This window comes from Electrophorus electricus, chromosome 10, assembly GCF_013358815.1.
Source record: "Electrophorus electricus isolate fEleEle1 chromosome 10, fEleEle1.pri, whole genome shotgun sequence".
NCBI lineage: Eukaryota > Metazoa > Chordata > Actinopteri > Gymnotiformes > Gymnotidae > Electrophorus > Electrophorus electricus.
This window is the reverse complement of record NC_049544.1, coordinates 13,801,533-13,819,806: the sequence shown is the minus strand read 5'-3', so window position 1 is coordinate 13,819,806 and position 18,274 is coordinate 13,801,533. Positions and strand designations below refer to the sequence as shown.

Sequence of the window (18,274 nt, the reverse complement as noted above, 5' to 3'; positions counted from 1 at the left end):
GATTTGTGAATTATAACACAGATGAAATGTTGTATGTCAGAGAAGAACTAAGGAGAAACTAGAAGAAAGCTGTGCTAGACAGGATGTATGTCATGCCAAAATGTAGCTAAAGATGTTTATGTGTGCCTACATTTGTGTGCAAGAGTTTAAATAGGCGTTTAAAACAGGGGTAACATTAATCACATACTGGAGCAGACATTGATCACTGTGGATGGGCTGAGGCTAGACCTCTCTAGAACTTCAGTATACAGAGTGAGACTGACAGGTTGTAAATCAGGCCCTGTCTTCAGCTGTCTCCCTGGATGGTTCGGAGAGGGATTACCACCAGTGTACACCAGGAGGCTTGAGGTAGGTCAGGACAAAAAAAAAACAAGAGAAGGAGAGGAGAAATCCCCAGAGTCAAACCTTTTTCTCTTTGAGGGCTCTCAATTTTCTGCCTATTCTATAGTCCTTAAGAGGATTGACATTGGCTTCTTAAACAAATGAAAATAAATGAGAATGCAAATCTGTCATAACAAATGTGAATGGGAATGCATTTTGTTATGCCTGTATTATATAGTGGTGCAGAGGTTTGCTATTACTGAGTTATTACTAAGAGTAGAATAGAAGGAAATTCTCCTTTGGGTTATTCAAGGAAACTTCATTAGATGAGGTTTCAAAGAGCTGAAACTATCAGTTTCTATTAGTTAATAACTGTCAAAAAGCATGTCTGCATTTATAAATTTTCATGTTGTCTCATCATAGAAATTTAAAATTTTGCATTCTTACATTTAATTAGTTTTTCATTTAACCTCATAAATCATGAAGAACTAAAAATAATATCCACTTAACCACAAAAATACTACAGTTTATGCTTGTGAGCAAGATTAATCGATTTGTTAATGTCAATATTTATCACATAATTTGTGTTACTTTACAGCAAGTATTTATTCTCCACTGTCAAATTTAGGTTTTGGGAGTGTGTAAATTAATGTGATTAAATGTGTAAACTTCTGGTAATTGTTTTTTTTTGTTTGTTTGTTTTTTTTTGGGTGGGGGGGATGGTCTTTTTTAAGGCATTATTTTCTGGGCTTGCTTGTTTTGTAAAAACACAGACAATAGCAATACCAAATGCTTTCAATGCTAAGAAAGAACAATATTTTGAAGTCTCTAGTAATTTTAAAGTATACTATATAGTCATAATTCTAAAATTGCCGCAACCATGTATACAAACATTGTGGGTGCATTCATCATGTGGAAAAATTCATTTTTAAGTATTTACTTAAAAATACTTTTACCTAATAGTGTGAATTTCAATTGCTCTTAAAGTCATAGGAGGAGTGAAAGATTATCTTGATATTTCCATGTATGCTCCAAATGAATCATACACAATAGACATGAAGACATGCTTATTAGGACTGTGAATATCTTCTTTTTATTCACCATCAGATGGAATCTAATCAAGCTGGCAGAGGTGAGTATTTTCAAAGTTATCTTGTTGATTTCACTTGATGAGCAAACACACGCGGCGCATAATTGCATAGCAGATGCACTGAGAAGAGTGATTTCAATATAATTGAATCCAGATTACATTTAATTAGTCATCTCATCTGGCTTGAGTGCAAGCACGTTTCCAGAACCCCAAGACAAGCTCTTCAAAACACAATATGTAGTTTATAGAGGCCTATGATAAAAGAGCCCACCAGAAGGTCTTTAAACAAAACAATACCAGAAATTCTATTATTGTTTTATATAAAGTGTTAACAACAGAATTACATGCATCAAAAATCTTCAGTATCAACACCTGCACAACATGAAAATATTTTTAACTGCTTAGATGCACAAGAAAAGCCATGGTCATTATCTTAACAAGAAGGTGTTTTCTAACTGTTTAACAGTGGGGAAAAAAATAAGTATCAAAGGTTGCTGTACTTTGGGTTGGCATTTCCATCAACAATGCTGCAGCCGGAGCCGGGCGATAAGCTCTAGGCCATTACTGTGCAGGCAGAAGTTCTCTAGAGATTTCAGCTCTGTCTTATTTTCTGAAAATAATAAGAAACTAGGCTTTTGCTGTGACAGATTTCATTTAGAGGTCATGTGAGTGAAAAAGGATGTTGTATGCATACCTGGCATAAATACCTGGACCTTAATAGAACTGGAGACAAATAATAGTTTAATTAAATGTGTGTGTGTGTGTGTGTGTGTGTGTGTGTGTGTGTGTGCGCACATAATTATTAAGTCAGGGGTTAAAGTATAAGCTCTGGGTCCCATAAAGATACAACTAATATTTATTGTTAATTTCCACAAAATCTGAATATTAGCTTGCTATAGCTTTTGTTTATCTAATCCAACCAACACAGCTATAAAACTAATTGTTCAGTTACTGAGCTTGAGAATGTATATCCGTATGTGTGTTTGCACATATTGAATCTTTGACCTGATCAGGTTGATGCAGGAACACACACAGAGTTGAAATTGACAAATTCTCAATTTAATTATTTGTGTAACAGATATAGTCAAAATTGTAGTTCACAAGGAAAAACAGGTATTTTCCCAAAAACAAAAAACCAACCAAACAACAACAAAATACCCATAAAAGACATTAGCGGTTACTGGGATATAAAGAATGTAAAGATTTTCATTATTGCTATCCAGGGTCCGATGCCTGAGTTAGCTTTGGACAGCCATTAATTGACTAGAGGCTCTGAAATTAATTGCTTTAGCTAACCATGAATTAAAGTTTCTATTGTCTATACTTTGGACAAATTATCCTGAGAAACAATTTTTACCTCAAGATATAGATTCTTAATTGCTTTACAGTGATCCTTCAGAATTCCTTCAAACTGATTTAATTTCCTCCCAGCTTGTTTTATGTTGTCTTCAACAATGTATAAATAACATTCTCATCTAGTTAAATGAGTCAGTATTTAAATGACCTTTGTGAGTTCAACAGAATAATATAGGACAATTTAAGCTATATAAAATACAGACTCAAAAGCCAGGACAGCCCTCTGTCTAAACAGTTTAACAGCTTGATCTGCTCTAAGCAAGTGATCTCTGGAAACAGATGTCTGTATATAATAATGAATGTGTGTGTGTGCGTGTGTGTGTGTGTGTGTGTGTGTGTGCAATGGGAGTGCGAAACATCAGGCCTTTGTCCTGACTTTTATTTTTACCCTGTTCAGAACAGTTAGCAGCTTGGTCTTCACTAAACAAGGAAATATCTCTGGAAATAGAGGTCCACATACATTAACAAATCAAGTATAAACAATATAGTTGACTTATTAAAATATGAGAAAGCAAGAGGGAAATTTTTATTTAATTATTATTATTATATCATTCTGTGATTTTATTTGATCCAACTATCTGTGTTTGTGTGTGTTTATGTGCATGTAAGTGTGAAACCTCAGGGCTTTGTCCTGAATTTTATATAGTTACATTAGATCTGATTTGAAAATAATGTGCATTGAAATTAGTGCACAAAAATTTTTGTTGGTGTGCTTAAAGTATTATAACAGTTCTACTAAACATTAAAAATTAAACCCAGTAAGCCCTGGGCCAGAAGGGGCCAGAGTGAGTCCTGCTAAACAAGAGGCTCTTTGGGTTTCACTTAAGTGTGAGTCTCTGCCAGTTACTGCAAAAACATACACATAACTATCAGAGCCTCACACAGCTGAAAGTCATACTCCAGTTAGCCCCACTTGTTTAGCACCCTTCACAGACCCCACTCTTCTGCAGTATTATACTGCCAGTCACGTTCTAAAATTCTGACCTCAATGTTATTGAAGCTAGAAACATTTTGTGAAACTGTTTGTCATAGTATAACACTCTTTATTAAATTCCTCTTTTTTGATGTGCTTTGTAAGAAATTAAAAATAATTAGAAGAATTATGGGGAGGACAATGGGCAGCCCTGCTCTAACATAAAATGGCTTTGCGCTTGCTTCACACTCCCTTGGGTGCTGCTACTCTCACCTTGCTACATTCTTCAAATCTAATAACAATGCACATGACGTTTATCTTCTCTGTTATTTATGACTACTTAAATCTTTATTAGTAGATTGCTTTGCTGTCCAGACTGGATTTATGCTCTGAGAGTACAAGTAATTCCAAAGCCAGCTCAGTCATCCACTTTCCTTTGTCTAATCACAGGTATGTAATGCTACACCTAAATATCTAAGCGCCCATTGTGTATTACTCCATATGTCTGTTAATTTGTTTGTGTGTTCATTCGTTCATTCAATTATGTTAGGAACTCAAATTTCATTAGATACACAGAACATAATTTGTCTTGGATTGTGCAAGAGCAACAAGCCATTCTTTTTTCATATAGGAAGTATGTGGGAGGATTCTACAAAATGTAACGACAGCAAGGACAGATAGGCAGAAAGGTATATGACACATTACAAATGATTATATAGATTTTTTTATTAGAAATATGACACATTCATCTTGTGCTCTGAAAACTGTACATTAACAAAGAGACCCAGTTAACTAAAAAAGGGAGGGGGTGGTGCTGTTCGATTGGGAGATCAGACAAGTACAGATCTTCTGGAGTGACAGTCAGTGATATTAAAACACACACTGTTACATGAAGTTACAGAACACTCATATAGTCCAGTAACCTGACGAGATTTGGGGATCTCATAATCGCAATGATTTTTCTTCATAAGAATAACAATATTCCCCAAGCACAGTAAGAAAGATATTTATAGGCTAAAATTAATTCTGTAGAACTCTTCTGGAAATAATTACAATGCTGTACAACAGGACTCTGAGGATGAAGCCTTGTGCTTTCTTTGTGTGCAACCATCATCTGACCACATAATCAAATTGCAAATTCTTGTTTTTTTGTATCTATTTATATCACACACACACACACACACACACACACACACACACACACACACACGTGTGTGTGTGTGTGTGTAAATTGTGCATTTATTTATCAGCTTGCATTTTATTCAAGGCTAACTTTCTTCCTTAGTGTGATCAGCATCTTCCACAGTCCCAATGAGCGTGTCAAGGCGCCACCGTGAAGTGAACAGAGTCATCCTTTTTATGGCAGCACATCCACAGATGGGCTCGCCACTCTGATCCAGCAGTCATGCCCTGTCTGCAGTGAAGAATACACCAACAGGATCACAGAGGGAGAGTCCCTCACTGATGGCATTGTAAGATCATAGCCTTGCCCAGATATTTCCCAAGCATCCGTGGATGGCTAGCGTGTGGCCAGTGGCCCATTGGCTGACGCTGGGCTGTGGGCGGCACTCATGTGGCACTAATGTGGGTGGTTTTGGCTTGGTAGAGTCATGTGGTCAAATCCCCCGTTCAGTTAGTGTGGAAGGGCATGTGGAGCAGGTGTTCCTCTCATTAACAGTCATACGCGGATGGCTTTGGCCTCTGTACTTGGGTAGTGCAGACCCCACCACCATAAAACCCATCAAAGCTGAAGTAGCATAGGTATTTGTTTTGTGGCACATTAATAATAATAATAATAATAATAATAATAATTAATCAGAATCATGATTACAGGAATATTGAGTGATTGCTTATGAAATGAGGTTTTCCAGTATATTTGTGGCTTTCTAGACCTTTGCTAGAAGGCTTTTTGTGTGTAGAAATCCAAATATCCTTATCCATACTGGTCTTAAACCTTTGTTGTGTAGAGAAATTTGTGTGTGTCTGTCTGTGTGTCTGGGTTTGTTTGTATGTTCAAGAAGAATGTAAGAAACTGAAGGCCACACACTCAGGCTCCTCTCAATCACAGCCTGAATTTCCTTTTACCTCCTTGGTTAGTCAGTCCCTATGTTCACATGGCAATCTCCAAAACTCACCTGCTCAGTCTGGGTAATGCTGGGCCATTTCTACAGTAGCATGTTCATAGTGTATTTTCCATGTGTTACGATTCCCCTCGGCTTCAAGGAAAAGGCCATTCCAGCATCAACATCAAACAAATTGCACACCAAAGAAAATTGCCAGGCCATTCTTCCATATTCTTCTGTATTTATCACACACAGTCTTCCTCACTTCTCACTTTCTCTCTGTATCTCTATTTCTCTGTTCCCTGCCAGTGGAGTTTGTTCCAAGCCTATGTACAGTGCCGGAGGCCTCTCAGACCTCTGTCTGCAGGTCCATGATCTCCTGGCCCACCAGAGGGATGGTTGCACTAGCCTTCTCCCACTCCACTGCTTGCATCTCTAGAGGGGAGGCTTGCAGGGGCTCCAGCTCCTTGCGCACCCATGATGGGGGAGAGTGGGTCTTTCTGATGCCTTCCCATGCCCGCTTGCTGGGTGTCTGCTGCTTGTCCTGTTCGAGGAGGAAAGTGAAGGTATGAGAATATAGTAACAGTGACGGTGATGAACTGACAGTGACAGTGAGGAAAGAGTAAATCAGACAGAGAAAGAGAGAGAAATCTGCATGGATGAAGATAAATTAAGGAAATATGGAAATTGAGAGAGACAGGAAGCTGAAAAATAATGAAGAAAAATATGCTTAAAAGCTTACGCTAAGGTTGGTCTTATCACTGCCTCCAGATGACACACTCCATCTCTTTCCAGGCTTGCTGTCCACTGGGGGAGAGTCTCTGTCCTTCTCTGCATGCTGCAGCTTCCTGTTCAGGTCCTGGAACATGTCTTGGTGGCGCTTGCGTGTGTGCATGATTTTCTGCAAAAGCAAATTAAGAGTAAACAAATGGTACCAACGACATAATACCACAGACACATAGCTGCACAACATCATGATTCTCACAAGCCAGGGTAAAAGGAGACTGCAAATACCTCAAAATCCAACTCTGCATAGCGTGATTTTCTTCTCTGCATGGAGAAAGTAATAAAAAAGCCATTCACTGTTTTTGATTAGTTAGAGAAAAACTTACATAAAATAGTTTTGGATCAGAAAAAATTATAAAGAGAATAGTGAAATCAGAAAAAATCTTTGACTAAGTAGTAGACAAGGGCTATGCCTGAATAGTAGTTTTCACTGAGAATTTGGCATGAATGTGCAGTAAACAGCTTGTGACCGCATGGCCTTTCGTTAGCCCATCCGAAACCGTCGGAGGAGAGTATGACCTTCTGCCTGCTTCGCCAGCAGCACAGATGCCACCTTGCACGGCATTCTGGGAGCATGTTTGGCCTGAGGTCAGAAGAGGCAGGCCGGGGTCTGGGCACCACGGTCACTGAGCTGTCCACACTAGTTGCTGGCTAACGTTCAAAACGTGACCAAGGACTGACCTTTGGAGGAGACTGTTCCCCCCTCCTGTGCTAAAGAGGCTAATTTCTGATGCCTTTCAGCTTTTGAGTAGGGCTTGCAAAATGACAGATTTTACATTTTTGCTTGTGTGTATTCCACCATTCGGTTTTCCCAAAGAGTGTTATTGAGATTTTGAGAAACCTAATGCTTACTTCATCTCAGGCACTCTTCTGAGACATGTTCTTTCACTCTTATTCTTCATGTCCTACATAATAAACATTAACATGAAATTCCAACTCAAAAAGCAAACTGCGCTACAGCTCCTTGAACTGCTGAGTGACATCCATTAGTGAGCAGTGGCACTGGGAAAAGTGTAGAGGAAAGAAGAAGAAGAAAAAAAACATTGACGAAGTGATTTGTGGACAGAATAGAATGAAAAACCAGGAAAAGACTGAGTTAAACTAATGCCACCTCTTCTCTGAACACTCCGAACGTTTAGTCTTTTTGATAGTGCCTTTTGGCATGTTGCGTTTATAGACAGCCATTTAGAAAACAACCCCGTCACCAGCAACATGAATAATTCAAACAGAGCATCCTCTCTTAATTAAGATACACACAAACAGTGTCGCAGTAGCTAAGCTTCATCCCCATACAGCCTGCAGGTAGCCTCACACTGATACACGGAATTTGATTAGCACTCCTTTACTGTTCTGTCTGCTTAAGCATGACCTTTCAGTAACAGATGAGATTTTATAGGTAGTGAACTGTTTTGCTACCATTTCTAGCAGTTCTCTGCAGAATATGCAGGAAATCTATTCATATTATCTAATGCTAGAAGCCTTTCTATATTACTATATTGCTGTTTGGATGTGTACAATTCCAAGTGCATAATTTGAGATTTAAAGTTTTTATAAAGATAATCAATTAAATTATGAAAACTAGGGAGTTCTTGTGACATATTTCAGTGGTATAAAATCTGGCAGTAGCATCAGATAGCCGAGGCACAAAAACAAGGGGTAAAGCTTAAACCCAATGAGCTCTGCACATCCTATTATCTGATTGAATAAATAGCCATGTCTATTCCTTGGTTAGAGGATAAACCTTCTGAAGTGGCCTACCTCCAGGGAGCTCATGGACAGTGTAGAGACAGTCTCACTCTTTGACATCACGCCTGAAGTGCCAGAGTCCCCAGGTTCGCATGCGCTGTTGGTCATCTGTACTTCACTAGAGATGTTCTGCACTGTCTTCACGGGGGAGTCTCTCTCTGAGCAGGACACGCTGACCCGTTCAGACGGGAGGGGCTTCAGGCCGAAGGCCACCCCAGGCTCTGTGCCAGCGGAATTGGTCAGGTGAATGAGTCGGGTCTGGGGCAGCTGCTCAATGCTGATATTGTATTTGCTGGCCTGGTCTTCCTTGCAGGCCTTGGCTGGCCTGAGAGTGGCCATGTTGTTGTTGGGCAGGATGACGTAACCCTGAGCCACCCCTCCTCCCTCAGAGCTGGTGCTGTCCCCTGGGCCTCGGTTTAGATCCCCATCAAGCTGCTTGAAGAGCTCCCCATCGCAGATGTAGATGGACTTAGCTCCAGGCAGTTCTGTACTGACCCCAGCGATGGCCCCTTTCTCTCGGCGCAGAGTAAGTGTGTGGCTGGAGTAATCGGCCACATTCTGCAGGTGAACTTTGGCCATGCTGGCTGGCATGGTGTTGAAGTTGGAGCCCTTCTGGAGTGTGAGCTGCTGAGGTGTTAACTTCTCTTCACCCTGAAGGGAGGAGCGCTTCATAGTGCCTGGAAAAGAGAAAAATCATAGCATCACATTCATTAAGACACTATTTATAAAGCAACCATCTTGTGCAGAAGCTGGCAGAGTATCGTAGAATTTGATTTCATTGTTCTCCCTTTCCTAGAGTACACCTGTTTATTATCTACAGGCTTCAAGTCACACATGTGCACATACCCAGGCACACCTGTGTGAAAATCATCCGTTAAAACCTGCTGACAGGCTGCTGTGTCGCAGCCATGCTATGTGTCTAGATGCAGGCATGATATCCTGTCTAGAGGGAGAATCAGATTCCCAACCCTAATGGATATCAGAGCATTGTTGGCTGCGAAGCATTGGGAGGCTCTTAATTAGAAGTGGCCAGCGGATCTGGGGCTCAGCAAGTGAGCCAACAGCCCAATTTATCTGAATATTACAACTCAGCAGCAGACATCAGATTCAAAATCTTCAGGAAAAAAAAACTTCATCATGGATGTATACAAAGCAGTATGATTCTTGTCAAAACAAATGGCTGTATCTTGAAACAGTACATGGAGTATGTGAAGAGTATGTGAAGCACTTTGAGAAAAGGCAGAAATTCTTACTCCATGAAAGGCATAGAAATAATAGAAGAATTGTATCCTACCTGATCTACAAGCCATATCCACATCCTTCTCAAAGTCAGTCTGGAGGAAATGCAAAGAGGCCAGTTTAGTGGGGAAGTACAGGAATTCATAACATAATGACACTAGAGAAAGGCAATTGGGTTGCATATAATTACATTACAAGGTACTACCAACTTAATTACCATAAGCTGAGCATGGCCATTCTGAAAAGATCCAGCTGAGTCACCATTGCCATCTTCTTGGCGATCAACAACTCGACACTTTACTGCTTCCTGAACCTAAAGGTCCACACAAAAATCATGGTCAATTCACAATATAAATGACATTATGAATTTACACCTACACCCATACACACCCCTCCCCACACACTCTTTTACCAAAAGGTAGAGTGAGCCACATGATCATGAGCTCCCCGCACCTCTCTGCGCAGGATGCAGTGCACCATGACGATGACGAAGCCCTCCAGTGAGTCGAAGACAGCAAAGAGGATCTGAAAGAGGGCTGACCGGCGGTCAGTGATTGCCAGCACTGCAGACATCCAGGTGAGTGCCAGCAGTGGCAGCACCACACAGGAGCTCCATAGTGATGCCCTGCAGGATGGCAGAAGATTTACATTCAGTCCTCAACACACATTAAGACAAAAATGAATAAATAAATGAATGAGAATTTTATGGGGAAAAGAAAATCTAATAATTATTTGACAAGTTGTGTTTACATGTTTTTATTTTTCTATTTGCTTCAGTTAAGCATTCATTATGTATTTCTCTCCACTGAAAGTTTGCACTATTCCAGTTTTGTAGCTAATCTTAGTGAAATATAAATTTTAGTGTACTTTTCAATATGAGTCTGTCAAGTCCGCTATTAATTAATCACAACAAAACGTTATATCCATATACCTATAATGTGTATAGATATACAGGTTGCTAATTTCTAGGAATGTATTACAGAGATATTCAGGGACAGTTTGTTCAGTCATATCTTTATACAGACATATTGACATACATACTGTATGTAGTTGCATAGCTGTATCAAAACATGGGAGGAGGAGCACCAGAGGAGTGAATGTGAGTAAAGGAACAATGAAGAACAGAAGAGGATGACAAATGAAAAAGTGGAAGACAGAGGAAAACGGACACAGTAATGGGTGTGAGAGAGGAGCTCTCTGTCCTTAGCCACAACTGGATAATCTCACTCAGATTTCACTTTTTGGTTTGTGATCTTTTAATTTATATTATTATTGTTTGAAAGACAAACACACTAACACAAACATACGCACACACACAAAGTCAATTCGTTTTCATGTATTCTCAGTGTCATCTACATATTGTAGGCATGAGCGCGTGCACACACACACACACACACACACACACACACACACACACACACACACACACACACACACACACACACACACACACACACACCCACCAAAATAAAAACAAGCCAAAGATAAATCCACATATAGGGGATTGTGTCAACCATCACTTCAAACAGGTTTCTTTTTAATCCTCAATAGAAACACCCACACACAAAAACACTCGCACAGTACCAAGTGGTCAGGCCATATTCATAGCCATGTACATTATTCTGTCTTGCATTAATAGATTAAGAATCATACTACTCAATCCCATGTTATGATAAGCAATGGCCTCCCTCAAAACAAGAGAACTCTTCGATGACACATATTATATATTTTTAACTTTTCAATACTATTGTAGAGCATTATACACATTCATACACACACACACACACACACACACACACACACACACACACACACACACACACACACACACACAATGCTGTAAACAATAATATATCCTTTTATTTATTTTGATATAAATGAATAGCCTTTTATAGTATTGTTTAAATCTAAACATTTCACCTAACATGAGCCATGGGGTGTGAGCCTCACAAGTCCTCTGAGGGGAAGGACTGGGTGGGGGGTGGGGGGGTCTGGAGCAGGGGATGAATCAGGAGAAAACCGGAAAAAAAAGGAGTGAAGAAATAAGCAGAAGAGGAGGAGAGGACTGAAGGTCGAGCAGTAAAGAGTTGGTAAATAATTAGCAGCACTAACATGGCGTTACTGGTAGCTGTGGTGGAAAGGTCGGCCGACGAGATAACTCCGCACTTGGCACATTTGAGCGTCATATTGTACAGTGGCACTGTCATCTGACTGCAAAGTCAAATCAACACACTGAAAATACACACATACACTAACATACGTACATACACACACAGTACTACTGGCCACAGAATCCCCTTTTAAGCTCCCTGTCAGGGCTATGGGATATGCACAGGGGCAGGGTTGAGAGCACACCACTTCCACTTTATTCCTTCATTTATATCTAATTTAACAAGCGGGACATACTGTCAGATATTGAGAACAGAAAACTACTGGAGAATTAGCAATTAACAATCTAGATAATCACTCCAGTGTAACCCAATGTTCCTGCTCTTTTGTTATGTTAGCATTAGGTTAGATTTTATTTAATTTGATGTTGGTCACATTAAAGTCTACATGTTTCTATTTCTACACCATTCTATTTCTACACTACAGCTGTGTTTGCTTAGAGCTGAATGTAGTTGTTATCTATCTCACACATCTGTCTTAGAGAGGGACATAGGATGAGAAACTGAGCACTGTAACCCATACTTATACATGCCTACAGCCACACTAAAACCATACTACTCACTCACACACACACACACACACACACACACACTCACACACACACACACACACACACACACTCACACACACACACACACACACACGGTAAAATTTATGGCATTCACTAAAACATAAAAATAAGTTGCATAGTTTAATTTAAAATGCCATTCAGCTCATATGCAGAGCACAATCATACTTTAAAAAACTTTCCACAAAATTACCTTTGTCAAGGCATGTACCTGTGCACAGAGACAAACTGTTTGCTTGTGAAATACCAGTTAAAGCTCTCAGCTCAGTATGACTAGCCTTGAAGTCAAGGGATCGATCCTGCAGCTGGCAGACATGTAGATTAAAATCCACATATCAGAAATTCAATTCCACACTAAAGGCCAATACCACCAATAAATGCTGGCTGTGGGCAGTGATATTAAAAAGCAATCAGCATTTTTTTGAATTACAAGGTCACTTTGCTAGTCTGTAAGCTGGATGCCAGAGGGGCTTCCAAAGATGAGGTGTACAGCACTGAAGAGCCACTCCAGCACAGGCACATACAACTCTTGATTTGATGATATCTGCTCCATGCTACTCTGATTTTTGGTTAGACCCAGTTGCTCCCCCAGTTCAAAACTGCTCCACCTTAAAGGATTTCAACTTCAGAGCTCAAACACTATATCTGGGCATGGATTTTGTAATCACTGGTAATTAACTGAATAGGTAATGTAAGTAATTGTCATATCTGAGTGTTGGATAATTGGTGGGTATTAAATCTATAGAGCCTAGACCTCAAGGGCTCTGATTTGAATATGAAATCTCATAAATATTAGCTATCAACAAATATAAAATCTAGGAATGGAGTTTGGATTCCAAGTCCAGAGTTGAATTCCTCTCGTCTTGGTTAAGGGGGTCAACAGAACGTTCATCCAGTTAACATCATATGAATCAATCTGTGATATTTGAATCAATAATAACCATGTCCGAGCTTCAGCATGGCTTATGCAGAACTAAAACTAAAAATGTTTAGTATTAAAACTCCTAGTCTGTACTGAGTCAAATGGGGCTAATGGAGGAGGTCTATAGAATCACACTCTGGTTGCTTACAGCATAAAAAACTGCATCTATAGTATAGCTTCAATGGCTGCTGTGGGTGCTGTACACCCATGGCCCTTTATAGAGAAACCACCACAAAGCAGTATTTGGAAAACCATAACTTATAACTTATCGTTTTACATGTAATAAATTATTTATACACAATGGCTGTGTTTTTTTCCATTTCCACTTTCATTCATTAAAAGTAAAACATCTGCAGTTGTGCTGCTTCCAAAGATTTCACCACTCACTCTACTTAGGCTAAATGGGTCATTTTCTTGGAATCAGACGGCACATTTAAAAGAGTCACAATATGTCTGATACATTAAAAACATCCAGCTACTGCTTGTCATCACAGTAAACACATTCTGGAACAACAAAAATAAATATGCATGTTGATGTTCATAGATCCTCACTGTTGTTGCTTTTTACAAAGTGGTTAGATGATTCCTACTGCATGATTTCTCAGATATTTACAGTAATTTTGCAATTATGTTATTTTTGTATCTTGTAACTTGTATCTAGGCTTTCTCACTTGCTCCCATTTACTAAAAATGCAAGCTCCGCCTCTGGATTGCAAACGGTATTGGTAAGCATGTCAAATATCTACCATTACTCAATCAACCGAAAAGGATTACTATACATGAGCTAACAATAACAACAAACTTATTTGCTTGGTGGAATTCTGTTACTGCAGGATTCAGGCTTCTGGCATTTGCCTTTCAGAGGTTGGGGTAATGCCTGCTCTCATTGCTTCAGGTATGAGGAGTCCTGTCTTGCATTGGAACATGTCCACCTTGCCTCTGAAGCTGCCTTTTGTCTTTCACTGCAAGGTATCATATAGGGAATATCTATAGAATGCATATCATTAGTCTGATCTTTTTTGTTTTCCTCTTTTGTGATTATCTAGTTCATAAAATATCCCCCACCTGCACAACCAATCTCAAAGGGGATGGTATTCTAGCTGTGTGCAGATGCTGCACTGCGCTTAATTAGAAACAGCACACATTAATTGCTTTAATTAAACATGCCATGTGTTTGAACCTTGAGAATGAGGGCAAGGCAGAGACAAAGAGAGAGTGGGAGTGCTAAGGAGAAGAGTTGCCCTTCCAAACCTTCCCACTTCTATTTACAGACAAAGACACACACACACACACACACACACACACACACACACACACAAAAAAAAAAAAATTGAATCTAATGTTCCTTCGGGTCTCATTTCCACAATAATTCACATTAAACTTTGAATAATAAAATCAAAGCCTCAAATGTCACTTAATATGGACTGTGGGAAAAGCCTGTGAACCTCTTTAAATTTGCCAGCTGGGTGCTAGTGAGGACCGAAAATAGATATTAGCAGAAAGTTGAAGATGGTTGGTGTGGGCCTACGTCTGTGCCCTTAGCACACAGAGGGCGAAGCAGAGAGTACAGCCCTGAGTGGGAGCGAGGAGGATGCTGTGGTAACTCTGACAACAACAAAAACAAAGGAGAGATCATCACACAGGCAGACATACTGTTCTTCTAATAGAGAAACAGATTCAGACAGAAATGACAGGAGAGGATATGAAGCTGTTGGATGAAGAAGCAACAGAGATGGAGGCCACAGCAGGTGCCCAGCAAAGGAAACACTCAAATACGAGGTCACATTTGGGTCACACACACATGCCATTTGACATTGGTATGTTCAGGAGAATGTCATGAATAAATGCTACAATTTGGTGAAACAAATTATGAGAGTATCAGATTACTTAGCATTACTACAATAGAATAACTGTCATGGTTGTAAAAGCACAATTAAAAAAAATATTAGTGATCCATTCAGTGCTGTGTTTTGGTATATAATCACTATTCTCAGTTCTTATGACAACTGGACAACCTTTAAGTTAACATGATTTTAAAACTAAAATCAATGGAGATAAATTGGAAATGTACTCAGGCTGAGCAATATCGATCATATAGATGAAATACATATATAAATTTTGCCTTTGCTGGGCTCCTTTAAAGAAACACTTTCCAATATGAAAAAAAATGATATGGACATATTCAATTTTACAAAAGACACTGCACATAACACCCAGAGATCAGGACAAGCTGTGGACATACACAAAAAACAACGCATGGTAGAGTACACAAAAGTCAAATGAAATAAGCACAGCTGTGCCATCTTGCTTTTGACATGACCAATAGCCAGCCCTCTCGAATCTCTCCCTTAGCTATACGTCGCTCATTTACTCCCTGTTGTCTTCGATCTAATTTCATGCTCTAGAAACTGTCTGAAATTATTTAGATCATAGCTTTGCTAAAACAAATAATGTGCTTTTTTGGTATAACCTTTTTTGCCTCTTTCCCATCGCTCACTACCTTTCTCCACTTTATTCTCTGTCCCTCCTGTTTCTTCTCTACCTCTCCTTGTTTTGATTAGTCACTAATCTTCCTATGTGTAGTCTGTGTGGGGAGAGAGGGGTAGGCCTGGCTACTGAGTCTCTGCGCTAGGTTGGTTACAGAACAACCAGTCACATGGATGTGAAGTATGAGGCATACCCTGCCCTCTCCTTCAGTTTCATATCAGTAATGCCGTCTTTCGACACCAGTTTGTTAAAAACCAAAATCCCGATAACCATGTTAACCTGGAGAAGACAGAACAGAGGGGTGAATTGAACATATGTACTGTGCTACATCTGCAACAGTCAGCAAGTATTGCTGATAAAGTGCTGGCAAAAAATGTCATCACCCAGACCCGAGATCAGCACCAATCATTCTGCAGTGGCGCTGTGAGTAGACTACTGTGACCAAAGCCCATAAGCAATGCTTTTATGCTTAAACAGATATCCAAGTACAAACGTGTTTGCCAGCACACACCACAGTGCAGGTCTGCTGGAATTAGGACTTTAAGTGATGCTATGAACAATTGTGGCTGGCAACATATGGATTGTTGAATATACATTTTTTGCAATAAGTGTTTGCTGCAAAAGCCACATGTTCTGCAAATGCCTTAAGGGCTTGCATATGAGGTGTAGTGACAAGTATTTAAATAACTGGAACCAGACATGCATTATTTAGCACCACATCTCAATGGGTGAGGAGCTGGGAAGATCCATCCCCTCTACTACTGGAAAGCAGAGAAAGAGAAAGTACCAAGACTACTGCAGCAGCTGGTCCCACAAATGCATATAAGAGTCCACCTTCCAAAGACATCCAACAGCTAGTTGGACATGGAGAGAGGACAGAGGGAGTGACAGAGTAGTTGGGGGGGTGTGAAAAAAGTGAGGGAGACAAGGTTGGAGGGGAAAAAAGGTCAGACAGAGAAATGTAATTTCAATCAGAAGATCTATGAGATCTAGCAAAGTGGCAGCATAGTGTACCTCTCAAAACTCATAAATCCTGAACCCACATGACATGGGGAAAGTGTAAAAAGTGTGAAGTGTGCAAAATGCAAAGCATTGCCTGAAGAAAACATACTTACTAATTAACTGTACCATATCCCTTTGCCTTGGTAAATCCAACCGAGATAGCCACAACAAGGGCAGGTAGTCCTTTAAGGACAAAGGGAGAGAGTGAATGTTATAAACAGGCAAGCTTTAATGAATCATTAAAGACAGCTATAAAAGAAAGTTTAAGCCTAGTTGTAAAATGAGTTAAAATTATTCTACTTCATGTCTTAGGCCTAAACTGTGTGTAAAAAAAAATGCTTTTAGGACTTCAGGAATGCAGAAAGAACTGAAAAAAAGAGAGCTCAACAGACAGCAGGCAGATCAGCCTCACCCCAGCCCAGGCAGAGGAAGCGTTTACGTATGATGCGGTTTCTCAGGCGGCCAGTCACAGCCATGTAAGACTGCCATGCCTCTGTTAGAACCCAGCAGAAGGAGGAGAGAAAGAAGAAGTGCAGAAATGCAGCTACGAGGGTGCATACAACCTATGAAAGAAAGAAAGAAAGAAAGAAAGAAAGAAAGAAAGAAAGAAAGAAAGAAAGAAAGAAAGAAAAAGATGACGAGAGCACAAAAGAAGGACAGGTGAGAGAGAATAGAGAGAGAGCATGAGAGAGAAAGAAAGAGAATAAGGATGGGAAAGTGAGAGGGGAATAACAGTTAAAAGACAGCCAAAGAGGTAGTTAGACAGCAGGCTTTTAAGGATTTTCAGAGAGGAAAGTGTGTGTGTGTGTGCAGAAGTTGCTTCAGATTGCTTTACCTTGTTGCGTGTCTGAGTCTGTCCAATGAGAATGAGGGCATTAGAGGAGATGATGGACAGGCAGAAGTTGATGAGGATGACAGAGCGCTCAGAGCGAATGTACCTGCAGAAGAAAGGTGAGACTCTGCTTAGCAAAACACACTCCAAACTCCACACACTCACTTTCACAAGCCAAGACCCTATCATGGATGGGTTTTGTCCCATTAATCCAGCCATCTGTTGATTTCATATAAAATTGTATTAGACTCCCTTAGTTTCCATGTTGAAAGCATCAGTGGGTTTAATATGATCTTATTTGAGGTGTCAATTTTATTTTTTAATAAAGAAACCCAACAATGAAGTTTAAAAATATGCTCTGAGAGAATTAAGTAAAACGCCTGCTTGAGACCCTGACACCAGAGAGTTTGCCCTTAGAAATATGGACAAAGACATATACTTCAGTAACAACACAGCTGTGATATGATGGGATAAAGCAAAACAGTCAGTTGAAAGAATATTTCACTGTGACATGGTTGCAGATAAGGTTGCAGCCTTTTTGACAAAAATGACTGCACATTTGTCAGACTCCGTATGCCTGAGGTTTATTAACCCACTCACAGAGCCCTCGACAGTAATATGATATTGGTCAGCATGAGAGAGCTGGCAACTAGGAATGCTTGTTTCTGATACACCAGATGTACAATTTACAATGTAGAATTTTATGTAATAAGTATATTCTACTGTAGTTACCAGATTGCAGGGGATAATAGTGTTACAATTACTATACAATGTACTGTG

General features: G+C 39.8%; 1 protein-coding gene across 13 annotated transcripts in view; it reads right to left on the bottom strand.

Annotated features, from left to right (window-relative positions):
* Positions 1-4,386: 4,386 nt before the first annotated feature.
* adgrb1a (adhesion G protein-coupled receptor B1a) overlaps positions 4,387-18,274 on the bottom strand; it is a 64,282-nt gene continuing 50,394 nt past the window's right edge. For 11 of the 13 annotated variants that reach the window (XM_027001754.2, XM_027001746.2, XM_027001769.2 and 8 more), the window contains 13 exons: positions 17,498-17,600; positions 17,075-17,225; positions 16,776-16,845; positions 16,448-16,514; positions 15,854-15,939; positions 11,627-11,725; positions 9,968-10,139; positions 9,732-9,827; positions 9,570-9,609; positions 8,288-8,952; positions 6,758-6,793; positions 6,486-6,644; positions 4,387-6,287 (listed from right to left, as the gene is read on the bottom strand). In XM_027001754.2, the coding sequence (XP_026857555.2) occupies positions 6,093-6,287; positions 6,486-6,644; positions 6,758-6,793; positions 8,288-8,952; positions 9,570-9,609; positions 9,732-9,827; positions 9,968-10,139; positions 11,627-11,725; positions 15,854-15,939; positions 16,448-16,514; positions 16,776-16,845; positions 17,075-17,225; positions 17,498-17,600 (1,939 nt within the window). In that variant the 3' untranslated portion in view covers positions 4,387-6,092. The remainder of the gene's footprint in view (positions 6,288-6,485; positions 6,645-6,757; positions 6,794-8,287; positions 8,953-9,569; positions 9,610-9,731; positions 9,828-9,967; positions 10,140-11,626; positions 11,726-15,853; positions 15,940-16,447; positions 16,515-16,775; positions 16,846-17,074; positions 17,226-17,497; positions 17,601-18,274) is intronic. The other 2 variants (XM_027001827.2, XM_027001836.2) reach the window with 1 other exon arrangement.